Source organism: Schistocerca cancellata, chromosome 6 (genome assembly GCF_023864275.1).
Source record: "Schistocerca cancellata isolate TAMUIC-IGC-003103 chromosome 6, iqSchCanc2.1, whole genome shotgun sequence".
Classification (NCBI taxonomy): Eukaryota; Metazoa; Arthropoda; class Insecta; order Orthoptera; family Acrididae; genus Schistocerca; species Schistocerca cancellata.
Window position 1 is genome coordinate 149,134,103 of NC_064631.1, and position 13,476 is coordinate 149,147,578.

The window sequence follows — 13,476 nt, forward strand, 5'->3', positions numbered from 1 at the left end:
ACTTTGGACGTAAATGTACTGTATATTGCACTATGGTAAATGAAGACTGTAGGAAGAGGGCACAAATGCGACACGTAAAATATAGTATTTTGAAACAGCAAGTAGAAGAGGAAGAAAACACCATTGAAGGACGGAAAATTACCCAGAAAATTGAAGAGAATGTTACCAAAACGGATGAAGACAGACCAAAGTACCAGAAAAGGAAACTGAATAAGAAAAATTCGCAGCAAAGCAACAAGAGGGAAGCATGGATGGGACTAAAAAGCCTAATGAGACAGGTGACTCGTAATGTCACATGTGTACCACAGAAGAAGAACTTACTTTACAGCATGAGATAGAACAATAGAAAGAGGAAGAAAGAAGACAGACTGCAAGCCTCGTTATTGTATAGTGACAGCAAGGGCACATAGGTGTTCAACACCAACTTTTTGAGCGTAAGTTATTTTCCCAATGTTGTAATGTTTTCTGTGAATGGGTGCTTAGGTGGTATTTGTTTTTCTTCCAGTTTATAGCACAGGGGATGTTTAATGCATCTGCATGGACAGACGTTAGTATTGTGCAGATGAGAGGATTGGACTGCTCCCTCCCACTGAGCACTGAACTGGATCCAGTCCAAATATCGACACTGTGCAGGTGTAGGGAGAGTGTGTCCATCCAACACAGCAACCAGTGTGGGATTGCCAGACCTAATTCTCTACCCGCATCTCGTGCGGTAGCGTTCTCGCTTCCCACGCCCGGGTTCCCGGGTTCGATTCCCGGCGGGGTCAGGGATTTTCTCTGCCTCGTGATGGCTGGGTGTTGTGTGCTGTCCTTAGGTTAGTTAGGTTTAAGTAGTTCTAAGTTCTAGGGGACTGATGACCATAGATGTTGAGTCCCATAGTGCTCAGAGCCATTTTGAACCTAATTCTCTGCATCAGTGAGACCTACACTGCTGGCAGAGCAGCAGCAACGGCCTTGCGGCTGTTCACACCATGTCGATAGATCATTGTGTCATATATGGTGACACATAGGTAAGCGGAGGTGCACTGGCTGTACCATGACAAACTGTGAGTGGATTGGCAGCTATGTGTCTAATGAAAATGTTTTAGTTTGTGAGTCGGAGTGCGCAAGAAGGGTGTACTCTATGCACTGTACATTTTTCTTTCTCTTTTTCTTCCAGTGAATGGATTCAAACAAGAAACGCAAGTTAAGTAATGACATAGTCAGCGTTAAGCTGAATCATTAAGTAATGGATGCTTAATGTATGTAGTTGTTGGTTTTATGATTTACCTACTGTGTTGTTTCTCGTATATTGCGACGTTAAAAGAAATCAGGGGACATGGAATCATATGAGTGGATTCGGTTGTGTTCGCCATTTCATTGAAAACATAGTCTAGTTCTCCAATACTTATCCATTTTACGCTACATGAAACATTCAGCATATTATCCGGAATCTGCCATAGTATCTGAAGCATCAGAAACCAAATGGTTCCAAAATTTCTTTCTTCTATTCTGGTTCCTCCATTTCTTTTTTCTGAATACTTGATTGGCATTCCGCTATTTCCCTTGTTTCACTCCCGCCCACAGTCTAAAGAAACTGATATACGTTAAATCTCTCCATAACTTATTTAAAAGTATCTCTTCGAAATCATAAGCCATTCGCACAGATTCCAGCAGTCAGGAGCACCAACGAGAAAATCAGGTGAGACAAGCACAAAACTAACCACCAGCACCCAGATTGCTCGGACTGTGTTGTGATAAACTGTAGAATATATCTAACTGTGATTTTTAATATGTACAGCCGACGTTCGATGCTTGCAGCCAGTGATGATATGATGGTCGATGTTACCATCAGGCGAAAATGAAGTTGTGTGGTGTCATTCCAATTCTGGCAGTGTCACCAGGTGAAACATTCCTTCCTTTCATTCCTCAGAATTTCTGTAGTGTCATGTGAAATCACACTCGCAGCTGTGGCCAGAATATACGCATTCTTGGCATTATGCAGTGTTCTAGACAAATTTTGCGAAGTACTGCTCCACATGTTTAATCTTAAACCTTAATTGCCAGAACCAGAATAATTCTTTATGTAGCCACAGACGTAATATCACCTTAAATAAGGGTTTGCTGCTTCGCCATGCCCCACAAGACAAGATTAAATTTCTCACTCCTCCAAACTCAATAATTAATGCTTCACAACAAACAAACTACTATGAGAAATAATCAGTGTTCCAATCAATGGATTTTAAATGTTGTAATAATGCCTACACGGCATACTTTATTTTGTAATCCCCATTGTTTTTCAAAGTATTAGAGTAAATCAGATCGTAACGTAACAAAAGGAAATACACTCGTTCAGTTTACACTATTTTGTATCAGTTTTGGTGATTTGATCTTTTTGGTAAGTTATGAGATTTAAAGTATCTTTTTCATCCCAGTATTCACAACGCCTTACGATATGGAAACATCTCGTGCAAGATGCCGTTGGCCCGAGAGGACCGTCTTAGTTTATAATCTTGTAAGTATTCTATTATGGATTCAGTGTCGATCGTGTTCTTCAGTTTGGTTAACTCGTCTTGTATTCGTTCCGTTAGTATTTGTGAATACAAAACTGTTATCCCAGGTCCATGTGCTCGTTTACATTGTCTGTGAATACCACAGCCAAATACTCGGATACGCAATACCTAGCTTTTTTTCGGTCTGTGCTTTTGTAAGGTTGGTAGTGGCTGCCGCGATGTGGTGTTGGCTATGGTGGGTAACGGACTAATGTCTATGGCTGAGTTCAAAATAATGTGGACTATTTAAAATTGAGTGCGGCTCGCTTGCATTGGTGTTGTTCATGCAATCAGTATTTGTGTGTAATAGAGAATGGCATTCCGTACGCATCATGTAAGTAAACATAAAGATGTAATTTTTTGCAATGTTTTATTAATTTTATGAAGTATTTTCCTAATTGGCGGGATATGTCAGTGGTTGTCCTATTCATACCTGTACTACTTCAGTAAGTATTACTAAGTTCAGGTCCTGACATTTCGGGTTGGATACCCAAGATATTTGTAGTGACTTTCAACAGCTTTTGGACGATATCATATCTTGTCAAAAGCGTTGTTTGTAATCAGCTAGTTGGTGTTCACCAGAGGAGTCAGCAATTGAATATTCTAGGATTTTACGGCACATTTTTCAGTTTCAGTATGTGATGCTTGATTTTTAGCTAAATGTAGCAGGAGCCCAAGTGAAAGCAAGGCCTCCATTACATGGCACGCAAAAGACGTCTGTGCTAGCAGAAATTGGCAATAAATTACGCTCACATAATGTGGAAGAAGATCCGAGGCGTCCACTGAAGCCAACAAATGTCTCCAACGTAATAAGGAAACCTTTGAAAGGGTAAGTAATTGGGATTGTAAGGAATCTCTGAGGAAACAAAATTTTGCGGTAGTGAGAATAGTACTATTGCATGTGTAGTTGGGGTAAAGTGTAATGGAAGGATATTTTGCGTCTGTCTTTGTTGAATTCATGTTTGGTATTCAGTGTTTCGTGTAGTCCTAATTTTTTAGAGTTCTGTAGCTTCCTATAGTTAAGAATTTAAATTTTGACTTCTAGATATGTCACAAAATTACTATTATAAATTACAACTTAACTAATTACAAAGTGTGATCGTAATGTCACTTCATTTTCAAAAATTACTTTGGGTGTTTAAAATTATCTTGTAACGTGTCCAGATTCTGTGAGATTAATATTCCGAATATATAATTTCTTTTCTACCCCCCCCTCCCCCCCTTCTGTTCATTAGTTTGGAAAATTTTCTTGTAAAAGAGCTAATGATTCATTGTCGAACATAAGATTCTGTAAATCCCATCCTGAAGCGTTTTCAGGCATGTAGAATATCCAGATTTGTAATTTAGTGGCAGAAGTAGCAACCGAAGGCTACTTATGTGAGGTAGTCAATTATTCAAAACGACTGTCGCAATCGCATTATTTTGCCGCCAACAGGTTTCAACCTGTGATGGGGTCATCTTCAGGGCAATTTACACTATTTGGTCACTCGCTGGAGTCTTCACCCTGCCTGTGCATGGTTGGTAACGACTCCAGCAAGTGACCAAATGGTGGAAATTGCCCTGAAGACGACCCAATCGTCGGTTGAAACCGGTTGGCGGTAAAATAAAAAATGCGATTGTGACTGTCATTTTGAATAGTTGATTATAGGTAAACTAATTGCTGTTTATCTCCATACAACTATGTTGTCTAAAAATTTATGTGAGGTATACTAACAACTAGTGCTCTTGATTTAAGTTGTTAATCTGCTGGTTTTACTTAAAACAAAGCATTCATGTAACCGTACACAGACCACTACCCGTGCCGTGTATGTGGTTAGGTCCTTCTGAATACCAACATTAGTCATGTCATTTGATCCAAATTTTCTTTCATGTTGGAGTGGATGAGGTATTCTTTCAGTTTGTTTCTGAATGTCTGGGCATTTCCAATTTCCTGTCTGTTCTTAATGATTGACTATTGAATTGACATGTAAAATTCAATTTAACTACTTCTAGGGATGCACAGTTGAGGAAATTTTGATAGTCTGGATCAGGGCCAGATGCTTCAAAAATCTGAGAAATGTGACATGTGGGAATGATTTTGTTGTGACCCTTACACGTTTGACTGAATCAGTTACCCTGTTGAGCCGGAAGTTATTTCATACTTCATCAAGATTAGTTTCATCTACTGTATATAGTATTCAAATAACTTGGGGGGGGGGGGGGGGGAATGCAGTTGGATGACACAGAAAAGTGCCAGTATTTTGTCAGGTGCATACCCTGCCATTTATGATGCGAAACAGCAGCAACAGCTTTCAATAGCTAGTTAAATTTTCTTGTACAACACTTACTTGCTGCAGTTTGTCCTTGAAAATTGCAGGGTCTGCATCTGTTGGAAGTATTATCAGTTGTCAACATCACCCAGCTGTATTACTGTAAGTTATGTAATTATTCTTCATTTTAAGAAATTCTAAGTTAGTTGTAGGGCTAATAGTATTGGATTAACACTCTCTTGAAACTGACTATCTGATATTTTTAAAATTGTCTTTATTTTAAGTATTTTTCTTTTTTACTCCATTTTATTTTTGTTTGCTGTTCCTATAACTGATTTTGTGTATCTTTGTAACCACTTTCTTGTAGATTTCCTTTGTCTTAATATATTCTGTAAATTATTTTCAGTTGATTAAGGTGTTAGTGACTGGACACACTGGTATCTACTGATTGGTTGTGGCACTACATCGATTTTTGAGCTTTTTCTACGTCTAAATGCATACTGTGCAAATCACCATATTGTGCGGGAAGGAGGGTACCTTGTACCAATACTATTCATTCCCTTTCCTGTTGCACTCACAAATGGAGCGAGGGAAAAATCACTCTGCCTCTCTATGAGCTCAGATTCTGTTTATGTTGTCTTTGCAGTCCTCGTGCATTACATTTGTTGGTGGTAGTAGAATTGTTCTGTAGTCAGCTGCAAGTGGCAGTATTTAGTTTCGTGGAAAGGTCACCTCTCCAGTGATTGCCAGTTGAGTTAGAGCAGTTTCGATAATAGCTGAATATCGATTAAACAGCAGTTACAAATCTAGCAGGAGGTGGCACTGCTTGCAGCTATTGAGGGTGCTGGCTGCAGTCATCTTAGAGCTATGGCTCATATCTGACACAAATGATAACTGTTGTTTAGATCTCGAGATCTTTTATTTTCAGAAGTCTTCTAGTTCAGTTCCTTCAGTATCTCTGTGACACTCTGCCTTGGTTCAAACAAACCTGTGGTCATTCATGGTGTCCTTATCTGTATTTGATATCCCCTGTTAGCCCTATTTGGTGCGGGTCCCATTCAGTTGAGCAATATCTTAGAACCAGTTACACAAGTGATATGTGAGCAGTCTTCTTCCCCAGTATTGTCATACCAATAAACAGAAGTCCACCAACTGCTTTACCCCTGACTGAATCTATGTGGTCATTCCATTTCATATTCCTACAAAGTGTTACCCAGGTATTTTTGTGTGAGTTAACAGATTCCACCAGTGACTCACTGATATTATAGTCATAGGATACTACGTTTTTTTCATTTTGAAGTGCAAAATTTTAAATTTCTGTACATTTAAAGCAAGTTGCCAATCTTTGCATGACTTCAAAATCTTATTGAGGTCTGACTGAAAATTTATGCAGCTTCTTTCAGATGGTACTTTATCATAGATAACTGCATCATCTGGAAGAAAAAAAGAAGCTGAGGTTACTATTGTCTTCAAGGCCATAGATAGACAACATGAACAGTCCCAACACACTTTATTATTAGTGAAAATAAAGATTAAATAGAAAGATATATTATAATACATTTATTGATATACAGGTCTGGTGATGAGTGTCCATCAAAGATAACATACTATCTCTTCCCTACCAAAAAGGCCTCAACATAGTCACAATTTGCACTTGATAACCCACAAGATTGTACTATCGACAAGAAGCGTAGGTGTGGTACGGAGTCGGATTCTTTTCAGAAATCAAGAAGTACTGCCTCTACCTGACTGCTTTGATCCAAAACTTTCAGTATGTCATGTGAGAAAAGTGGGAGTTGGGTTTCACGTGATCAATGTTTTTGACATCCATGCTGATTGGCATGGAGGAGCTCATTCTGTTAGATACCTCATCATGTTTGATTTCAGAATATTTTCTAAGATCCTATAACAAATAAACGTCAAAATATTTGATGGTAGTTCTGTGGATTTTTACTGTCCTCCTTGTAGACAGATTTGACCTGGGCACTTTTTTTTTAAAAAAAGGAATCTACAGTACTTTATAGTTAAAAAAGGGGCCAACTTGGCCACAAATTCAGTATAGAATCTGACAGGGATTCCATCGGGCCCTGGAGCTCTGTCAGATTTCAACAGTTTAAACTGTTTCTCAACACCACTGACACCATTGCTTATTTCATTCCTCTTTAGTGGTAAGAGGATTACATTAGAAAATTGAGTTTTCCTTCATAAAGGAACATTTGGAAACAGAGCTAAGCATTTTGACATTAGATTTGCTACCCTCGATATCCATTCCTGTCTCATTAATTAGGTGCTGCACAATAACTTTGGTGCTGTTAACAGCCATTACATACAACCAGAATTTCTTTGGGTTCTGTGAAAGGTCGCTTGACAATATTCTGCTATGGTAGTCATTGAAAGCTTCAGGCATTGCTGTCTTGATAGTCAAACACATTTCATGCAACATCTCTCTATGTACAGCCCTATGCTTAGCTTTCCACCTATTATGCAGTAATGTTTGTTTCTGTGGAAGTATTTTTAGTGATCGTATACCACAATGGTTCCCTCCCATTATGAATTGTTCTACTGGTTACTATTCTTTTAAACTTGAGCCATAGTTCCTCTATGTGCTCTTGCCCTTTGCTGAAAATTTAAAGTTCCTCATTGAGATACAACTGTTGGATGATTGAAGTCTCCAATACGATTGGGAACTTGTGTACAAGTGAACTGAGATTTTCTCTAAAGATTTCGGTTACATTAGGAGAAAAGTCTGGTGGGTGATAGATTCAGTCATTGTTTTATGCCCACCATGATACAAGAGTCTTACCCAAACAGTTTTACATGCAGCTTCATTTTCTATCTCGCTGGATTTGAGTTTATTGTCTACTGTGAAAAATACACCACCTGTATTTCCCATTTGCCTGTCCTTTAGATATAATTCAAAATTTCCCCAAAAATCTCACTATCATTTTCAGGTTTCAGCCAGCTTTCTGTACCTAATATTATGTGAACTTCACTGCTTTTCAGGAGGGCTTCAAACTCTCACTTTGTTGTGAATGTCTCGGCAGTTGATCAGGATTTGAATACTCTTTCCTGTGGTAGGCATTGCTTTGTCGTACATTGCTACTTCTGTGTTTACTACAGCTGTTATCTGGATAGGATTGTACTAAAAGAAAAAAAAATCCTTGTGTGCACCCCACAGTCAGTAGCAACCTCAGATATGAGGTGCACACCTGACCCAATTAGGGAGACCTTACACTTCTTAACCCTGTGGCACAAATACAGGAAGTTGCAACCAAGCTAGTTCTCAGCAATGTAATTTCATAGTGCAGTGGTCACAGTATGTACAGAAGGTCGTAGGTTTGAATCTCGTAAAATACTTCAAAATTTTAATTTTTCTAAATATAATCAAGACTTCATTTTTATTCAATTAATTGGTGTAAATGTAATTTTATTTCCAGTAATTTGACATCTTTTTTATTGTTTTGACTTTATTTGCTCTTATTTCTCTTCCTATAATTCTTTGTTTGGAATCTGCCTTTATGGCACAAAACAGATGAAAGTTTGATGTACGAGATCCAGACAGTGGTAGATGCTGGAACATCTCCTACCCAGATTTGGCTGCAACATAGGGGCAAACAGTTTTGTAAAGTTAGACACAATCACCCTTAATGTTGTGGATTGTCACGAAAGGCATGACACAAGTTTTAATGTTGGCTGCAGCATTAACAGTGGTCCATTGTTCAATAAATTCACCAATAACACGCCATGAATATCCCAGAACACTGTCAGAAGCACTTCAAATTCTTTCATAGTGGGGAACAAGCATGTTTCTACTCCATAGAAGTCGCACGCCACTTTTTGACGGGTTCCTGCTTGGCTACCACGGGGCTCCAGCCTCTGCAGCATTTTTCTGTTCCGTGCTGAATGTCTATCCTCTTGCTATTTTTTTTCCCCCTCTTGGGAAACATGTCTGGGGAATTTTTGGGAATGTTCTGCATTCTGTCGCTGATATATGAACAAGTCTTGCCTGTGTTTTTGGCTCCCATTTCCTTTGTTTCCCTTCTCCTCTTGTTCCTCCACTTTGGTGTATCAGGATCTCCCCCCCCCCCCCCTGCGCTCCTGGAGACCGGCCCTTGTGTCTGACGCATGACAGGTGACTGGGTAATGCATATAATTCCCAGCCCCAGATACAGATAGGGTTCGCACATACCCCTGGTACAGGCCAGGTCCAGGGAGGGGTGGTGGTTGCCTGAGCTGCAACCTTCCCAAATTGTTGATTAGGCCCTCTGTCAGATGTCCGGAAAGTGTGACCTTAGGTGTGAACAGTCACCTATGGCGGGTGCGCCCCCTTGTGAAAGGAGCCCCCAGTTGGAAGGAGCATCCCATCAGACATGCTGGCAATCGTGGGGATTTCCACACGATGAGTCAATCATCTCCCCCATTCAACGTCTACCAAACATAAATGTAATGAGGCCAGGGATATAAAGACCCTTCCTGCTGCACCATGGCTTCTTGTGGTCTCGCATACTGAAGACGGTCAGTCCATTGCCACGGTAAATTTGTTTATTATTCAGAAAGGCATTGATTCAATTGCTGACCCTGTGAAATACTGCTCTTGTTTATGGAATGGGACTTTGCTTTTGGAGACGGCTTATGATTCATAATGCAACAATTGTTTGCTGCCTCACTTCTCCATGGCTACCCTGTTTGTGTGGAGGTCCATTGCACTTTGAATTCTTCCTGTGGTGTAATTTACACCAGCTTGCGTGACAGTCCAACAGAGGCCGAAATCCAATCTTACCTCTCTGGCCAGTGTGTCATTGCCATCCATCAGGTAATGAAAAAGGTAGATTCATCCTTACTGCCCATTCAAACTGTTTTTTTCTCACCTTTGATAGTGTGGTGCTTCTATCAAAGATCAAAGCAGGCTATGAAATTATCACAGTCGGACTGTACCTTCCGAACCCGATGCGCTGCTACCAGTGTCATAGTTTCTAGCACACTAGAATGTATTGTCAACACCCAGCCAAATGTGTAACCTCTGGTAGGGATGCACACGAGGGCGATAGCCCTCCTCCTCCTCCTCTTGGGATTGTCCCATGTACCTAGATGAGTGGGCTGTCCAAGAGATTCAACTAAAGGAAAAGGTACCTTACCCAGTAACTTAAAAGTTACTGGCTAGTCAGAAACCCTGTGTTCTCCCGTGTGGCACCTATAGTTCTGTTCTTGTTACCCCTTGCTCCGTGAAGGACATGACCACGCAGATATGCGACCTGGAATTCAGCTCTGAGGTTGTGAAGTTGCCCAATGTTAAGGTAGCGTTGCCATCCCCTCGTCCTACTGTGCAACAAACCATCAAACTCTCACCTCAAGGGCAAAGCCACCAACTACGCAACCAGTAGGCAGGAAAGGACAGAAGAGTAATCCCGTGAAGACTTCCTCCGTCCCTCCAGCCAAACACCACCTGAGTCTTCCTCTAACCAGAAAGCCTCGAAGAAGTCTACTAAAGGCAAACAGTCTTCTCCTTCGCCAACTCGAAGATCGTGTTCGACGGTGTCACTGTGTGGTACCTTAGCCCAGCTGACCCCCATTTCGCCGGTGCACACCACTAACCGTATTTCAGTGTTACACGCCACGGACCGACCGCACAAGCAAGCCAATGCTTCTGTGTACCCCAGTGCCCTGTAGTAGTGACTCCTCACCGGCTGTCACTCAGGGCGGCTACCAAATTGACACCCCTACATCTCTTCCTCCTCATGACTGTCTTATTGCTTTTAGCATCACAGCATCCCCTTTTACTCTGCCTTCAGGAAACAAAATTGCGCCTTCATGATGGCTTTGAGCTTTCACATTACTTAGCGATTTGTTTTCACCTTCCATCTGAGGTCAGCATTCCATCTCGTGGGGGTGTCGTGCTACTCATATGGGATTACCTACATAGTCGACCCATTTCCCTGACTACCTGTCTTCATGCTGTTGCAGTTCGCCTTTTCCTTCCCCGCCTGACTTTCCTTCTGTACCATTTATGTACCTCTGTCATTCAATGTCACCAGGGCAGACCTCCCTCAGCTTATTAGGCAGCTACCTCCACTGTTTTTGCTTCTCGGTGACTTTAATGCACATAATCCCATTTGGGGTTCTCCCAGGCCCTGTCTGAGAGGTGTCCTCTTGGCTGACCTTAAACAACTCAACCACTTATGCCTTTACACTGGAGCACCCACATTCCTTTCCAACTTCTGACACACCTATTACCATTTGGACCTATCCTTTTGTACTGCCCAGCTTGCCCATTGTCTGGAGTGGTTTGTTCTGTCTGACACCTACTAGAGCAACATTTCCTGTGTGCTATCCATTTGTTGACTCCTACCCGCCCTACGTGCATGCCCAAATGGCAGCTTACTAAGGCCAACTGGCAGCTTTGCACCTCCCTGGTGACCTTTGCAGAACAAGATTCCCCAGTTGTGATGACCAGGTGGACTATCTCATAAAAACGTTATCCTTACTGCTGCAGGAAGTTCCATTCCTCGCACTTCTTCTTTACCACATTGTGTTCCATGGTGGACTGAAGCATGCTGCAACGCAGTTCTCAAACATCCACAAACTCTGCAGTTTTTTAACTGCCACCCTACGCTGGCAAACTGCATTCATTATGAACGGATGCTTGCAAAGTGTTGCTGCATTCTTTGGGATAACAAAAGAGCTAGCTGGCTTTCATTCACTAGCTCTTTCAAGAGTTTCACACCTTCTGTTGTGTGGGCAAACCTTGGACGGCTCTCTTGCACAAAGATCCATTCCCCAATTTCCAGCCTGAGAGTCGCTGACGATGTCATTGTAGACCCTCTTGCTATCTCCAACACCTTGGGCTGCCATTTTGCCGAAGTTTGGACATCTTCCCGCTATCGGAAATGTGCGAAGGAGGCTCGGACAATACCCTTCTCTGCATCGGGAGTACTAGAATGCCGCCTTCACTATGAGGAGCTAGATCATGCTCTGTTAATCCTGATCCTCGGCCACAGGGCCAGATACCATCCAGATGTTGCAACATCTTTCTCTTGTGGACAAGCACTTCCTGCTTAACATGTACAACCACATCTGGACAGAGGAGACATTTCCTGGATGGTGGTGTGGAGCCATCATCATATCCATACCTAAGCCCGGTAAGGACAAAAACCTTCCTTCTAGCTACCAGCCCATCTATCTTGACAGCTGCTCAAGCTCTTATGCCTTTACACTGGAGTGCCCACATTCCTTTCCAACTCCTCCCACACCTATTAACCATGACCTATGGGGCGTATGATTCATGCCCGACTGGTGTGGCGGCTAGAGTCTTTCCATTTACTAACGAATGCTCAGTGTGGATTTTGTGCATGGCATTATACAGGTGACCATCTCGTTACTTTGTCCACCCTGGTCATGAATGGTTTTCTGCTGAAATCTTAGACTGGCCATGTTTTTTGATTTGATGAAGGCTTAAGACACCTGCCACTCGCCTCAGTAGTGGTATCCTCCATACTCTTTACTCTTGGGGCTTCTATGGGCACCTGCCCTGTTTTCTTCAGGCATTTTTACAAGACAGTTTTCAAGGTGCGTGTGGGTTCTGCCTTGTCAGACATCTTTATCCAGGCAAATGGTGTGCCTCAGGGGTTCCATTGTGATCATCATCCTCTTTGCTGTTGCCATTAACCCTATAATGGCATGTCTCCCGCTGGGCATATCCGGCTCTTTTTGTTGACTATTTTGCCATCTGTTGCAGTTCTCCACAGACCTGTCTCACTGAGCTGTGTCTTCAGCACTGTCTTGATCGTCTTTACTCCTGGAGCATCGACAATGACTTTCTCTTTTCCACTGACAAAATGTTCGGTATGAATTTCTGGCAGCGCAAATGGTTTCTCTCACCATCTCTACATCTTGGGCCTGTTGCCCTTCCTTTAATTGAAACTACAACTTTTCTCAGGCTCATGCTCAATAGGAAACTCTTGGTCCTCCCATGTGTCTTACCTGACAGCCTGCTGTACGTGGTCCCTCAATCTCTTAAGTGTTCTCACTGGTACTTCCTGGGGTGCCGATCAAACCAACCTCCTCCATTTGTACTGGTCCCTTGTCAGTTCGAAACTTGACTACGGGTGCTTTATGTGCCTCCGCGCCCATCCCTCTTGTGCCGTCTCGACACTATCCACTATCATAGCATCTGTTTGGTCATGGGCACCATTTACACCAGCTCGGTTGAGAGTTTGTATGCTGAAGCTGCTGAACTACAGCTGTCCTACCGTCATGACTTTCTCCTCAGCAGGTATGCATGCAGTTTGTTTGCCATTCGTGGCCACCCATCATATGCCTCCTTCTTCGATGAGTCCTTTGATCATCAGTATGGTGCTCGTCCCTGTTCTGTTACATCCTGGAGTCCACCTTCGCCACTTGCTACGGCGGCTTAACTTCACACTACCTGCAGCATATATTTATTAACCGTTATAGCGAATGACGTGTGGGCTGTTGACTGTGTTTAGCTTTTTATTTGCTGCAGCAATATGGTGAAGGCCATTTAATTTTTAGTTTTGGACCTCTATTAATTTTTTATTCCTCTCTCTCCACATTTTTAGCTGTCTCTTATTCTGTCCATTGGGACTGATGCATAGTCATTTATCTCCAGTGTTCATGTTCTCTAGTTTTGACTGTCTTGGGGTGCATATGATGCCTGCCAGCCTCCCCACCTCCCTCCC

General features: G+C 42.1%; 1 protein-coding gene across 1 annotated transcript in view; it reads left to right on the forward strand.

Annotated features, from left to right (window-relative positions):
* Window positions 1-2,715: 2,715 nt before the first annotated feature.
* Window positions 2,716-13,476, forward strand: part of LOC126191521 (G2/mitotic-specific cyclin-B-like) — a 46,711-nt gene continuing 35,950 nt past the window's right edge. Inside the window, exons 1-2 of the mRNA XM_049932418.1 lie at window positions 2,716-2,865; window positions 3,188-3,360. Coding sequence (XP_049788375.1) covers window positions 2,845-2,865; window positions 3,188-3,360 — 194 coding nt within the window. The 5' untranslated portion in view covers window positions 2,716-2,844. The remainder of the gene's footprint in view (window positions 2,866-3,187; window positions 3,361-13,476) is intronic.